Here is a 15,217-nt window from a genome sequence, read left to right on the forward strand (position 1 = left end):
CATCAGGACGAGAGACGTGTTACACAACATGTCATCCATCCATCCGCCCTTAGGACATTAAGATCAGCAGATATGATCACCACAGTGCAACGCCCATGTCGACGTGAGGGGCTGCCGCTGGAGTGTCCGGGGCAGGCAGTCTGCAAGCTGAGTCAGGGGGTGCTTTTTTTCCAGGAGCTGTCTGTGTGTACCGACCTACCTGGCAGGTAGGTACAGTAGCACCTTTCGTCAAAGCTATTGTTTGGGTGCTGAATGTTATTCATGGGGGAGACTCGGCGACCAGGAAGGACCCACCAGTCCCGCCTCGAAGCCAGCCAGGCAATGTGGAGAAGATCTGGAAGGTCTTGGAGTGGAGGGGTCAGGTACAGTCTGGGTAGGGTCAGGGTCAAGAGGGGTCTGAGCCGAGGCGGCCCACCCACCTCAACCCATGCCTCGCACTCGGTGTTTGTTGCCCACTTGGACCTCGTAACGACATCGCCTTGCATTGCCTCGCCTCGCTTCTCGGTTGTCTGTCTACACACCACTTCAACTCAACAGTGGCCCATCATCTTCTCGTTTGCTACTGAGGTTTTCTTATTCTTGTTTTAGAGTTTCCTCCCCTAGTGAAGCCACGCCCGCCCTTTCTCGGCTACCCCTTGGCTTACCTCGAGCCATCAGGCAGCTGCTTCCATTGAAGCACGGCTATGTCGCTGGAGGTCATCTACGTGGCCCGCCACGGGGTACGTCGAGCCCGACTTGCCCGTGTATCCTAGGCATCTAAGGCAACATTCTAACTCCAGCCACGGCCGTTCATAGTTTCGTTCCAATTGGCTTGTCGACCCCGCGACGGGTGATTATAGCTCCTCCATCAGGTCGCCCACAGGCATCGCTTCGGATCCAGCCCTGACAGCACACGGTGTTGACCAAGCAAAGGAGCTCGGAGTCCATCTTTTGACTGTCAGCCCTCCGATTGAAGCCGTTTACTCGAGTCCGTACTATCGCTGCCTCCAGACTATTACGCCCTTCGTGGAGCTCAAGGCTGAAGAGGTGCAACGCCAAACCTCAGCGTCATCGGTCACTACGGCGGGCGCTACCAATGTTGCCGGCGAGACTGTTTCGACTCAGTCTGCCGCAACAAGCATCCGTCCTGAGTCTGGAATTGCTGAATGGTATGGCGCCGCACCTTTTGAACACCCGACTCCAGCTACCGCGGAGGTCTTGAAGCCAATGTTTCCCCGGTATGATGAGACGTACCGGGCCGCTGTGGTTCCGGCTGTCAAGGGCGAAACCATTGAAGGGCTTTACGAACGCGTCGCGGCTGGCGTTGGCGCCATCATTGACCAGTGCGATGCCGAAGGCATACGCGCCGTTGTCCTATGCTCGCATGCTGCAACCATCATCGCCCTGGGTCGTGTGCTGACGGGGGAAATTCCCACTACTGTCGATGTTGAGGATTTTCGCGCCTTCACGTGCGGGCTCAGCATTTTCCGACGACGGAAGAACCCCCCGCAAACGACGTCAGACGTTCTCGCTCAGGGTATGGTTCCTCATATAAAACATGACTCGCCTGCATCATTCCCGGCAGAAGGCATAAGCAACCTTGTTGACGAGACCCCAGAGAATTCCACTTATCCATCATGGAAGGATGGCAAAGGTGTGCGTGGAGGCTGGATCTGCACGCAGAACAGCGATTGCAGCTTTCTCAGCAGCGGCGAAGAAAGAGGATGGTAGGGACCCCTCCCTGGCTGGTGGCATTCGATCTCGAGCATGACTCGGCCATACTTTCTTTTCCCGTCCCTGTAGTCGTGTTGAGGCGAACCAGTGTTTCTTCGACACATTCGCTCTCGTGCAGCCGCTAATGCTGACGACGTTGCAGGCGCTTCTCTGGAGACGAATCTTTCGACGTGGTGGACTCCGGTTCGCAGGCTGATGCGGGCATCGCCCTCGGCGTCGTTGTCGAAGGCAAGCCGGCAGGGGAACGGCACCGGCAACAACCGGCGACTCCCCGCAGCTCCGTCGGCGAGCATCATCTGTGAAAGCATGCCTGGCAATACGAAAATGCCAAGCTCACTGGCGTACCGGCTCGAAAGATGATGGACGGGACGGCACATGCACGCCATGGCAGCTAATGCGTGAAGAAAGACAAACGTATTCCTCAGGCAAGGAAGGGTATTGCCTACCGGCCAGCCCAGCCCAGATTTGCCTGCACCTTGTCTCTCGCCAAAACTTGGATAATAGAATCCACAGCCAATCGGTTTGTTCGATGGCCTCCCTTGTTAAACAATCAATCCTTGTTGCTCCGCACACTCAGCTGGACACACCACTGGCTCCGCTTACCTTCGACGTTACGGGAACCAGAGGTGACGTTTCGCTACCCCACTAGTGCGCTGCCCCAGCTATTTTGACCCTGTCTCTTCTTCTGCCTCCTGGACCTGGGCTCTTGTAATCCTTTCTTTTTATTCTCATTTTGCTTTTCTCATCTAGCATGCTGACGACACACGAGACCGTCTACCAGCGCCGGAAAAGCTTGCTTCTCGGAGACGGACAAGACATCGATCGCGTCTTGGAGTGGGGACCGAGAAAGGTGCCCTGTATGTTTAGCGCATGCTCCGGGCGGCCATTGCATTGGCTCCTCCTGACTTCAACTGTCATTCACGACGACAAAAGGTTGTGGTAGATGTCGAGCATCACCGTCGTCCTTTTTGCCCATCTGGAAGGAATCCTATGCACCCCGGCATGGTCTCGGAAGCGCATGGCTCTGCATGGCTCTGCATGGCATGGCATGCGCCCTCCCTCGTCTAGCTGAACATGGTCCATTTCACTCTCACCGACTCCGACGAACAGGTCCCATAGGCTACTGCTGCCTTTCGAAGCAGTAAATGAGTCATGTCAAGGTTGAAGATTCGAAAGCCATATGAGGCATGCAACCACTCGCGATGATGATCCAGACTCATGAAAGCGCGCTGAAGAAAACAAAAACTGGTTCGGCCGAATGATACATGCTGGGTCTGCCAGTCCTGTAGTCGCTGCGGGTGCTCCGCTCGCTTGAACTTGGTCCCTGAATACCGTGACATGTCTAACACATACAGATGAGAGATTGCAGAATTTCAGCTTCCATGAGCACAGTAGGAATAGCACCATCTAGGCATACTGAGATCTCCGAGACATGGCGTCCTGCACTTGCGACATAACCCCAGCACCCGCCATGCCCTGCATCGGTTTCATTACGCCATGAAGCGTGAGCATGAACCGCCGCAACTACGTCAATGCATCATCCGCCGGCTTTAGCACCTCTATCCGGGAACGAGTGCACAAGACGGCTGCTTTCTCGTGGCGCCCTGTGCCTCCACATATTTGGAGTGACTCGGAGCCAGCTGCATAATAATGAACTCAGACTCTTGTTTTCGAGACTGCACCTCACGGCACAAGGAAGGTAAAATATCACACCCCGACTATCACAAGATCTACGAATCTCTGAGCCGCATGGGCGTAGTCGAAGACGGGATGACGCTGACGGGCTGAGCAACCACTGCAAGATGATCAGTGGCCTCAGGATGTCGCCTGTTTTGACGTCCCTCGACGCATCGTCGATAAAGAGCCCTTCGACGGGAGTACATGAGTACAGCGCAGCGGGCTTATCGAGGCACCCTTGACCGCGGTAGCCCGCCCTACCCTGCATGGGAGTCCGACCAGGCTTACCTCCTGTGCTCTAGGTTTCGGACTTTTGTGAGCTACAGTAGTAGGCGGCGTGATGCTTGGCAACGACCACGTCTTAAGAGGCGCAGAAGCAATTCATGAGAACAATGAGCCCATGCCAGTTGCTCAGGCACCTGCCCCGATTGGGCCAGATCAGGCCAGGCTCATGCGGCACGGCGAGGCCGGACGAGGTTGACCAGTGCATGGCACTGTGTTTATTTCCCTTGTTCCTTAGAGGTGGTCGGGCGTGTGTGTTTGTGGAGCGATCGCGTACGCGGATTCTACAGCGCGCTCTGCAGTGTGACACAGTCTAGGTAGTCACACAGATGGGTCAGGCCCCGGTCACAGGGTAACACGATCGAGTGCGAGTATGTTGAAAGACGCGACTGGTTGATTTCTGGGCACGTCGCCAAGGCGTGTAGGGTCTTGGGATTCACTGGCTTCGTTGTTGACTGCTTTAGCGTGGTATTGTCACATCAGCCACAAGTCTATCAGAAGGATGCTAAAACAGGACCAAAAAAGTCGATCCCATCGCCGAGGCATCCTGTGCGAGATGCAGAAGGTACGAGGAGAGGATGAGGGGACGCGTTGAGAGGATTGTGCGGATCCTGGTTTCCGCCCCTCTCCCGTTGGACCCAATCGCCCCGAACCAATGTCTGTCCGCACATGTGGCATGCTTTTGACGAAGGGTTGGGCCATGACGCTTGCTGCCAGGTCAGTGGCGCTTTTGGAACAGAGCTGCTCTACATGGGCCGATATGTACATGTGTGTTTTGAGCAAGGATGGTACGAAGGAGAGCAAGAGGCATCTGGAGTAGGACCAGGCGACGGCGAAAGCGAAAGCAAAGGCAAAAGCAACGGGAGCTGTGACGATGTGCGAACGCTAACGAAGCGATCAGGCGTCTTGGAGGTCTTGGGCGAACCCTGTCATCCTCCTCCTCGATCGCCCTTTTGCAGTCGCTTCACCCAGCCGTTGTGGAGAAGAATGCAGTGTCTGGGCTTGCTGGGCAAAACAGGGGTCAAGGGCGAGAGCTTACGGTAAGGTAAGGGAAGTATAGTATGGCCCCATGTTGCTCCTCACATCCCTGTCGTCTGACGCCGACACTTGACACCAGCGCTGACGCTGACGCCTGGCGCTGTAGGGAAGGCCGAGTGGCAGAGAGGGGTGTCGGGCATGATTCAAGCCTTCGTTGCTTCTGCGCATGACGACTCCCATTGACGACGGAACATGACGGCTCGTGGACTTCCCGCGGCTTACGGCCAGTAGACCACACGGAATGCCCCGCATTTCGCTGATCTTCCCAGGCGACCTCCACATCAGCTCTTCCCCATTAGCTTGCGACCGTCCATAGGTTGCTGCTGTGCCTACGCGAATCGACTTGACAAGTGTTTCCACTGTTTGGATCTGATCCAAGTTGGGCCCGGCCGTCCACCAGGGATGAAGCCGCGGCACAACGGCTCCTTCTCCCGCGCCATTATGAGCACCGTTACACCACTTGACGGCCGGGCTGTTGTAGCCACCGTCGTTAGCTGTGAGATTGGCAGAAGGCTGGGTAGCGGCAGCGGCAGCGGCAGGGCTGACAGACTGAACTACCTTACCTAGCAACAATAGGACCCCCTTCTTCCCTTGGGGAGAGAACGACTTGCTCGAGGCGAGGACGAGAATGGTCAAAGGACGCTCGGGGACGGAAGAAGTGATCACCCCCTCCTCCTCACCTACTACCCATACCGCCAGCCGCCAGTCGCGGTGAGCAAACACACACAACACACACACACACTCACGCAGGCCCAGACCAACTGCTATGCAAAGGGGGCCGGGGGCTGGAGGATCTGGTCCATCGGTCCCAAACCCTCGGGTCACACTCGATCGAACAGGGTTAGAATCGACATCTCAAGCTCATTGCCATTTCCGAGGTCGATACTGCGGCCAATCGACTTGGACTGTTGGTTGGTGGCCCCTCCTCTAATAAATCCTGCTCGAGTCACACAAGGCGTGACCCTCAGAGCCAACACTCATTGTTCACAGACCGGACCTGTCAGACAGGATGCCACACACACACCTTTGCACGCACGCGCGCGGCGCAGACTCGACGGCGGACTCAGTGCTGGACCAACCCACATCACCACATGCGCACGGTGCCGCCCAAATTCTTCAACGCCCGTTCGGTCATGTCTTCTTTCCAGTCTCAGTGGGCATCGCGGCCTGTTGCCTTTGCATACCCGCTTAACCGCCCCCCCCCCCCCCCAGCCCCTCCAGCACTAGTGCCCATCCGAGAAGAAATCTTGACTGTAGGTCGATGTCTTGACTACTGTACTGCGCCAGCTGACCCCATCAAGCCCAGTGATTGCCCTGGTTTGGTAGTCGTCAGGCGTTCTCTGCGGTTCTCCCTTGCGAGATGTGAGGTGAACTTGCGGGCGCAGCAGTCTGCAATTATGCTCCTTCTGCCTGGTCCTCCTGTCCCAACACCATGGGCCCTATTGCCATGGTCTTCTTTGTTCGACACTCCATCACGCTCCCACCCCTCTCCCCCCTCTCAATGTGCCTCTGCCTCTCTGACCCTGCTCAGCCGCCGACCGGGTTGGGACATCACGAAGGTTGGGACTCTTCTTTCCTAGTGCCAGGGTCCCCGGTATCGAACGATTCCTAACAGCGAAAGGCAAGGAACAAACCCAACTACAGTTCTTTTGAGGCTGCTCGGGACCGTCCCCCCCCCCCCCTCCTCCTTCCCCACCCCTTCTTCCTATCATATTTGACGCCTGGGTGATGTGACGAGGGGGGCAGAGGGGGGGGTGTGGGCGATCGAACACTGGCGTCTATACCAGGGAGGCCGTCTAAAAGAGAATAAGAAACTGTCCGCTCCTCGATCAGGACCCTCCAAGTGGAATCTCCAAGTGGAGTCGATCTACCCAATCTATCGTGCCTGATCCTAGTCTCTTGCCATTCAAGCAAGATACTCTTGCGGTTCCTGGCTGTCTCTTGTCTCGACACATCTCAGACCCTAAAAGCTCGGGCCCGGCAACTCTCTCCACCCCCAGGAAAAAGGATATAACACTCGACGGCTCCATTGTACTAAGGATGTACGGGGGGGCCTGGTTATCAGGGTCTGAGTCCCGCTGTCTTCATCAATAACACGCCAGGTCTCGCTGAATCGTATCCTTCACCACGTCTTGAGCTTCCCTTTTTCTCCCCTCTTTCGTTCCTGAATCCGAATTTCCTCAGTTCCTCAGAAACCTATGCCACATCGTCATCTCACCGTAGCCATCACAATTTGTATACGGACGACCATGAACACGAGACTGCACGACTATCCCCCTATCGTCACAATGGCCAGCACCAGCACATACAGACAACACCAGCCTGTGTCACCAGCATGGAGCCACAGCTCGCTTGCATCAGATGGTAAGCTTACCTTGCCCCTCTGGCCACCTGTCCAGGTTCGGTCCTGATGACAGCTTGCAGTCACCGTCGAGTCTTTCAAAGCAGAATCATTCTCCTCCGCTGAAGGGTCCCCGGATTGGCCGTCACCAAAGATCTCGGGGTTCCGTGCTTTCTCCCACAACACGGGAGAGAGGTTACTGTCACTGCCGCGTCTGCCTGAGCTCGATCTCATCAGCCTCGAGACACTCGCCTCTCATTACGCCAGATCCTCAGCAGACTCTCGCCTTCACAACAACGACTCATTGACAAGACGTCCTCGTCTGGATGTCGATGCTGCCAGCACGTACAGGAGACACTTCCAACCCCCGATGCCGCTCTCACCCATGTCCTCACCCCACAGAATCCAGAAGCCAAAAAGGAATCCACCAGCCCGCGGCACCCGCTGCAATGTCAAGTACACCATTGAGCAGAAGGACTTTATTGATTACTGGCGCATCGACCGCCACGACCGCGAGACGCCTTGGGACGACGTCAACCGCGAGTACAACGCGCAATTCAAAGGTCCGCTACGCCGCAATGGTGGCCTCCAGAGCGCATACTACCGCGAGAACAAGAAAATTCCCGTGACCGATGCTCAAGGCCTTCTTGTTTTTGACGAATTTGACGAGGTCAAGACGATTGAGTTGCCCGTACGTGATGCCAAGGCCCGTCTCATCAAAAGCATAGGTCTGCTCTCAACACATCCGGAGCGGGCAATTCACTACTCGTGGGTGAGCAAGGAACACAAGCGTAAAGTCTGGAGGATCGGTATGTTGCCCCCCTCCCCCCCCCCCTCCACTTAAGCCATGTGGAGAGTTGGGCGTGATCTGGCGATCAGTTGGCATGAAACTAACGTGTGCACGACAGGCCATGAGAGACAAGCGCAGCTCGACGCCTCCATGCAGAGGCAGCGGCGGCGCGCCGAGATGGAGGCGCGCCTCGCCAGGGGCCAGGAGCAGCATTCCGCACCAGTCGCCGATGATTGTGCCGTTCGAAGTCGGCTCTGATCGGCTGTGGCCCTCCCGCTTCTCCCTGTCCTCTACTCCGTCCGGTTCCGCCTCGCTCGTGGAACATGCGTATTGTGACAGAATTTTCACTCGTCTCTGTTTCATGTCAGGGGCCCAGTGCTCTCACAAATGACATGGGGGTTTTCATCACTTCCCCGTCCTCGTCACTCCATGCCATTTTCGTCTTCGTACATCTCACTTTTCCGCAAGGGATGGATTCGAAAAGCGAAAAAGAAATATGCGCTCACGCATCCGCACATGCACACGAACACAACCACAACTACGACACGAAAAATGGGCTGGTGACGAATCCCCGATTGGCCCATGATTTGATGGTGCAAAAATCGAAGCATCGAGTGGAAGGGCTTCTGTCCTTTTCCACGACGGCGTTTATCCTACATACTCATCTCAGACTCATCATCTGCTGCCAAGTCCCTTTTTACTTTCATTTGTCTATACGTCATACTACTTTGATTGCTTTGATTTGTTGCGTAATGTCAACAGCGGCGCTGGCCCTGGGGCGGTGTACACGGTGTCGGATATTCATTATTGGGGCTCAAGGGACGGAAGGTTATTTTTTACTGGGAGCGGCGGCCTTCCGGGGGAAGGGGTTGGGGATCACTGACGATATACAATGAGTGATGGTGGAGTGTATGGTATACACGTTCGTCTCGGAACGGCGTTTACCTCTTGGATGAGGAGTGGAAAAGAGCGAGTCTATGATATCTCGGGAGACGACGGGCTTGCGCCTGCTCTGTCCAATAATAGCAACAGCAATCCAGCAAAACAAGGCCACAAGAGTCTTCCCGAGTGGTTCGGCCTCGTGCTCTGTCGGTCTCTGACGTCTGCGTACTGACTCTGAGATCACATATGCACTCGTGAGGGTGTTTAATCTACTCACCACATGGTCTCTGTCCTCTACAGAAACGCTGCTAGCCCACCCTTCAGCCCTGCCCAATCTGCTGTTCCCCACCTCAACTGTTCGGGCCTGGCGCGAGCCGATGAGACTGTAGGTATGGAGCACCGCGGTACATGACGAGTGGACATTGATCTGGCACGTTTCTTTGCGCTGGGGGAGGGGGGAGTGGCAGTCGAAGGAATGAGACGGACGCTGGAGCGAGCGCAGACCCCGTTTACGGCCCGCGGGCCCGCCATCGTTGGCAGCGTCTCCTAACGTGACAATGATGAGACTTTTCCATTCTCGAGGACAGGTGGCAGGCTGCTTGACGAGCGCTGCATGGCATGGATCGGGCCATGCATTCTGATTGAGACGGCGGTCAGGCTCGTGAACAATAGAACCGACAGCTCTCCTCTGGGCTTTGAGCAGACCTCCTACTGGCGAGATGGGTGAGTTTGGCGCCCAGTCTCCGCGACCCGGCAGGTGGCGGACACTGTCTGCTGGCCGAACAATCCATTTCCCCACCCCCCACAGACTCTTCCTTCCTTCCTTTGCGGAGCCGAAGAGAGACGGGGGAGGGTGTGTGTGTTTCCGAGCTTTCTAGACCGAGGATAGGGCAGAGGAAAGGAAAGGGATCACCGTGAGATATGGCTGTGGTTCTTTGTTTGTTTTTTTCACTCTTCTTTTGTTTCCTTTGGTCATCTGACACCGATGCTCGTGCCGATGCCCGTACTGGCTGGCTGACCGGCCGTGGACGATGCTGCGAATGTTGGGTAAAGGGTAGGCAGGTAGGTAGATAGTTTGGGCATCGTGTGGATCACGCTCCTCTTCGTCCTCGCGTCCCCCGCCCGGGGAGACATGGCCTCCAGGGCCCGGACGACTCGGCGACCTTTCCTCTCGCGGACATGTGTAGCGATATGGGTCGGCGGGTGGGGAGGGGGAGGGGCCGCTCTTCTTCGGGCGAGCTGCAGAAGCAGGTACAGGTTTGGGGGTCGCGGCTCCGTGTGCACAAAAGCTGGCTGGCTGTCTGGCTGTCTGTCTGAAATAGCAGGGCGTGTGTGTGTGTGTGCGGCATGCTGTGTTGTTCATCTGCAAGGGAGCGAGCACATAGGATTCACGGGCAAAGGACGACCTGGAACCAGGTGCGCACGAGCACGCGGTGTGCGTGTGCGTTGGTCTTGCTGGTGAGGTGGGTCGTTAGGTTGGCATGCCTCTCGGGCTCCAGGGATCTGTGTGACATTGGCGATGGCCTCAAGCACAATTTTGGCCATCCGTGCACGCCCGCTCGCTGCTGGGCCGGATCCAAGGCAACGTCACAACGGTGGGCCAGGGGACTCGAAAGAAAAGAAAGGCGTCGGGTGGCGGATGAGGAGAATGTACACGTCCTGTTTCCCGCCCCCTCCCTGGGTGCGAGAGAGGGCGAGAGAGCGAGAGAGTCAATCGGGATGAGAGTCTCGGTCATGCTTTCTGTATTTTGAGGCGTTGATCCAGACCCTTCAGGTGGGTATACCTTTTTTTTTCTCCTTCCTAATCGTTCCAGATTTGATTTTGGATCGTGAATCTTGAACACCTTCTTTTCCCCCCCCCCTCTGCCTCACTCAAGAGAGGGGGGTGGATGTGCCTGTCCGTGGTCTCACATCTTCAGCTCCTGAAGTATGGGAGGGAGATATTCTGTCCATCACGAGGGGGGCGAGATCGAGGGCATGCAGGGACGTGGAACCACGTGGTGAGGATTTGTGATTGTGATGTCGAGAACGAGGGCAATGGGAGGGACGTCACCGAAGGGCCATGCTGTATCTGTGACACGAGATACTCGATCTGCAACCTCAACAACGAGCTGGTCCTGACTCCCTTGAATAACCTCCGAAGGATCTTCCCCAGGTATGTGCTGCGGTGTGGCGCCTCCGTGGCATGTGGGTGTATGTGAAGGTGTCGGGGGGGGGGGCGAGTGGGCGAAAGCAGCGTCGTCCAACCGCGCCCTCATTGTCTGGTGTGTCGGGGATTAAAGACAAATTCCACGCTGGGTAACCACACGAGAAGGCCGTTTGCCTCACCTCGAGTCCTTCTGTGCCCTCTTCTATCCCATCCTGTCCTTGCTCACTGGCAGGCGATCCTCCTCGAGGCGCGCAGCTGGAGGGTCAGGCGTGTACCGTGTGAGTGCCTAAGTCCCAAAGTCCCCAATATCGATGGCAATTATGATACACCGCCGCTGGCCTTGGCTGCCACACCAAAGGGTTGAAGAGAGACCATGGTGAGGAGAAGGGGGAGGGGGAACCCCGACAACGTTGGTTGCAGAACGAGAAATGTCCCTCGAGTCGCACGCTTGGCAGACCGGATCCCCTTCTCCGAACCAACGTCAGGCTCTAGAGGCCAAAACGGCCCCCCCCTCTCTCTCTGCAAGCACACAGCACAATACGACCTGGCTATTGTCGCTTAGAATAATTGCTGCGTCACTGGCGACCCGACAGTCTGGTAACTAGCGTCGTGTAACGCCAGAGTCGCCAGTCGTTGGTCGACATACGAGATTTCGCATGTCCCAAGGCCTATTCATCACCATGCACATCACGCGTTGCACACCATCGAACCCTCCCCCTGCCAACCCCCCCGCCTCCTTCGGGAGGGCCGAGGAGATCGTCGTCGATGCTCTCTGCTGGCGGTGTCTGCGCCAGATGCTTCGGTCCCGATGGCGATCCAGCACGGGACCGGGCGGTCACATCCGGCACTTGTTACTGTCGGTGGCCGATCGGGTTGAAGACTAGCGAGGGCGAGGAGAAAAGAGAAATGAGGAGGGAGGGAGAACGGCCGTGTGAATAGAGACAACAACGATCCCAGGATGCTCTGTCCGTTCCAGGGTGCTCTTGATGTGACGTGACCCACCTGATCTGCCTACTTCTGATGACGGTAGCTCGCTCAAACACGTCTGCCATGCCGTGCGCATCATGTCGAACAGCAGCGACTATCAAGATGACGTGGCTACTCGTCAGCCCGCGAACATGGGACTTGAGAGACAGCAATGAGCATGCGCAGAGTCTCCCCTTCATCTGAGGTGCTTGTTCTCTCTCTACGATTCTCATGTTTGATTCCCTGTAAAACGGTCACATGAAAGGCACATGTCGGAAGAAAATCTTATCATGCATGATGTCGTGATACTTCATTCGTCTAGACTCGTACAAGGGCAAATAATGGGAAACCCCCCCCTGTTTTCGGGCCCAGAACTACAGCGGACCCGGACCGGTCTCGGGCCCCTTTCCCTTATGTTTCGCCGTCATGGGTTCCATGCCAAATATGTCGTCCGTCGATGGCTGGCTCGCGCCATCCGACTCCGTCGTCACTTCGCCGAAGAGGAAGGCGTTTCGGTCCCGGCTGACGCTGTTGGAAATGCGTTTGCCGCGTGTTCCAGACTGCTTTCGCGCCTGAGCCGCCGAGGAAGTCTGTGCGGGAAGGGACTCTGAAGACGAGTGCACCGTTTCGTCGGGTTCCAACATCCAGGAAAAGGATGACTGCGCCAGCGTAGAACGTGTAGGAATCGGCGCCGGACGTGGAGCGTGCTTGACCCCGAGTGACCCATTCGTCTTCTCTGCCACCGAGGGCTGCGCATCAGCCTCTCGAGCCGGCTCAAGAAGAGTCTCTTTTGAGATGTCCATGGCATCTATCGATATGTCTGGCGTCTTGACATCCGCTTGCTCCCCAAGCTGGAGCCCAGAGAGGGCCGCTGACGCGTCCTCGGCGTCGCCAACGTTGGGCAACAGCGACGCGTCAGCATGACCTTCCATGACCACGTCGTCCTTTTCCTCCATGGTAGCGGCGCTCGCCGGCAGGTCCAGATCAGGCACGTCAATCGTCGAGTCCTCCAAGTGGACTTTGACAAATTGCACCTTGGCTGCTGCCGTCTCCACGAGCTCGCGCGTCTTCTCATCATCCGCCATCTGCGATGTCGCCACCTTGAGGCTAGCGATCGACTCTTCCAACATATTCGCCAAGAGACGGTTCCGCTCCCTCATGGCAGACATGGCCCTCGTCGCCGAATCATCGACAAGAGTCTGTCTCGCCGTCCTCGGCAGCTGACGAGCCTCGTTAAAGCCTTGCACATTTCGTTTGATCTCCCCCATGGCGTCCCGCACGGCCTGGTTAATGCCGAGCCTCTCGCCACGTTCGAGCACGTTCTTCGCTGCGCCCTGAAAGATGGCCTCGACGCCACCCTGTTGTTGGATGAAGCGCCCGGGCGAAGCCAGCGGCGAGCGGCTGGCGCGAATGTGCGGAGACGAGGGCAGTGGCTTCTGTGTCGGTGTTCGAGGCCGCGCGCCTGACGACGACGACGATGGCGACGGAAATTTGCCAGTGTATTTCATGACCAGCGTTGCTCCCCCCGAGGTGTCGAGATGGTCTCTCAAGTAGATGGCATCATCCACAAATGTGTGCGGGGGGTGGTGTTTGTCCGGAGCTGGATACTTCAGGAGAAGCATCAGACAGACAGAGTAGTCTGCGTTGAGCACTAAGGGCCTGTTAGTGATGCTCTCGTCCAGTCGGCAGGGGCACATACACTGCCATCGAATTCGGAGGAGCATGGCAACACACACAAGGTCTATGAGATCTAGAGACGGGTCAATGGCAAAAAGATGATCCCAGAGCACAAGCAGCTGAGCAAAGGGAAACTCCCTGCCCAGCAAAAGTCGTATCCAGCGACTTCGGTTGTTAGAACTGGAAGATACCCCTCGCGCTTGGCTCGTACTTACATGAGAAAAATCTGCGGCAAGACTTCCACGTCTTTGAGATGCTTCGAAAGCTCAGGGTCGACCTTGGCAAGACACACTTCGTGGATATGTCGACTCTTCTCTACAATCGCCGACGTTTCGCTCTGATCACGAGATGCCGATGCCAGCGCCGCCCTCGTGATCGAGTCCTTGACTTCATAAAATGCCTGTGCACGCCTCATGATCTTGTCGAACAGTGCAAAGGCGTCGTGCTCTATAGATGCGGGGCTCACGACGTTCCACATGGTAGCGTCCGCCGATGCCTCGTCTGTCGTGGTCTGAACGTTCTGGGCGTCTTGGTGCAGAACGAGCACGATGGGTGCTAGCAGCTCGTGCATGCCCTGCCGGTAGCCGCCATTGTTGGGATGCAGCTTGCAATACATGAACAGAATATCCACAATCATGGTCTGCGTCAGCTCTTCGTGGTAGAATGGTTCTTCGGGCAGACGCTGGACGTCCTGGGCAATCTCTGCCCGGATGGTCTCATCTTGGCGTAGTGTGTTCCATGGGGACTGCGCGCACATGTGAGCATCTGGTGCCAGTGTCGCCTGACGTGTGTGCTAGGCTCACATCGGGGTCATCCGCCAGCGGATCTACCGCTACGTTGGCCAATTCTTCTGGATGCTTGATGAACTTGAGGAAATGGTCACGCTGCTCGCTGTAGTACTCTCGGGTTTCAGACAGCGTCTGGACCCAGCTTTCCTTGTGCACAGTTTGGAACAGCAAGAAAATCTAGTGATGTGTTCAGCGAAAGCTCTCACATGGCCGACAGGGCACGAAGCTGTTTACCTTCCAGCACACCGAGCGATAACCAGCAAGGCAAGGGCTCGAGACCCCATTGTACCTGATGGCCCGCTGCAGATCGGCAAGGCTGTGCGTGTGCTTGATCGTCTCGATCCATCTCGTTCTAGGACGCAGTCAGCATGGCCAACCAAGTCTCGCCAGTCCAGGGTCTCGACGACGACTCACGGAGCACGGCCTGAGAGAGCCATTGTCCCCGCTGACCGCTGCCTGGATACGATGATCGTGGCGTCCAGACTCGACAGGCTGTGGGATACTGGTCAATGCGGAAGACTACGTCAGGAGGATGCTTTTTGGATACACGAGCATCGTTTTACCCCAGGGGTCAATCGAATTGCAGCGCGTGTCGTTGGAGATCTCAAAGGCTATCGTGCTAGTTGAAGGTTATGAGCGTGATCTCGAACGTTGACTGGACCGTCACTGACGTTCGAATGGCGCATCAAGGTGGGGCAGCTGCGTGCCCCCTGTCACGCTCAACGCTCAGCACTCAACGCGCGCAACGGTTCCACGACACCACAGCGAAGAGTGACCCACCAGGCTGTCTGTCCGCTCGGTGAGACACGGTGAGCGAGCCATCAGAGGGCGAAGCAGGATGCAAAACGACATGTTGCCTGGATCATGGAATTGCTACAACTGAACCCGCCACTACGACGACCGCTCAAACCACC

General features: G+C 56.5%; 3 protein-coding genes across 3 annotated transcripts; 2 read left to right on the forward strand and 1 right to left on the reverse strand.

Moving 5' to 3' along the window:
- Positions 1–683: 683 nt before the first annotated feature.
- Positions 684–2,015, forward strand: D7B24_005835 (uncharacterized protein; the record flags this gene model as incomplete). The annotated part of the gene is made up of 4 exons (XM_028639980.1): positions 684–719; positions 796–1,516; positions 1,598–1,706; positions 1,856–2,015. The coding sequence occupies 4 exons, from the start codon at positions 684–686 to the stop codon at positions 2,013–2,015; spliced, it is 1,026 nt and encodes a 341-aa protein (XP_028495645.1).
- A 4,944-nt stretch (positions 2,016–6,959) lies between these two features.
- D7B24_005836 (uncharacterized protein) lies at positions 6,960–8,099 on the forward strand (the record flags this gene model as incomplete). The annotated part of the gene is made up of 3 exons (XM_028639981.1): positions 6,960–7,074; positions 7,135–7,860; positions 7,960–8,099. The coding sequence occupies 3 exons, from the start codon at positions 6,960–6,962 to the stop codon at positions 8,097–8,099; spliced, it is 981 nt and encodes a 326-aa protein (XP_028495646.1).
- Positions 8,100–12,212: 4,113 nt separating this feature from the next.
- On the reverse strand, positions 12,213–14,858 carry TBC1D5 (TBC1 domain, member 5; the record flags this gene model as incomplete). Its single annotated transcript, XM_028639982.1, has 7 exons — positions 12,213–13,489; positions 13,538–13,680; positions 13,731–14,260; positions 14,319–14,480; positions 14,538–14,655; positions 14,718–14,795; positions 14,851–14,858. 7 exons carry the CDS (start codon positions 14,856–14,858, stop codon positions 12,213–12,215), a joined length of 2,316 nt encoding a protein of 771 aa, XP_028495647.1.
- Between the last annotated feature and the right edge of the window lie 359 nt (positions 14,859–15,217).

Source organism: Verticillium nonalfalfae (assembly GCF_003724135.2).
Source record: "Verticillium nonalfalfae strain VnAa140/NRRL 66861 chromosome Unknown scaffold_39, whole genome shotgun sequence".
Classification (NCBI taxonomy): domain Eukaryota; kingdom Fungi; phylum Ascomycota; class Sordariomycetes; order Glomerellales; family Plectosphaerellaceae; genus Verticillium; species Verticillium nonalfalfae.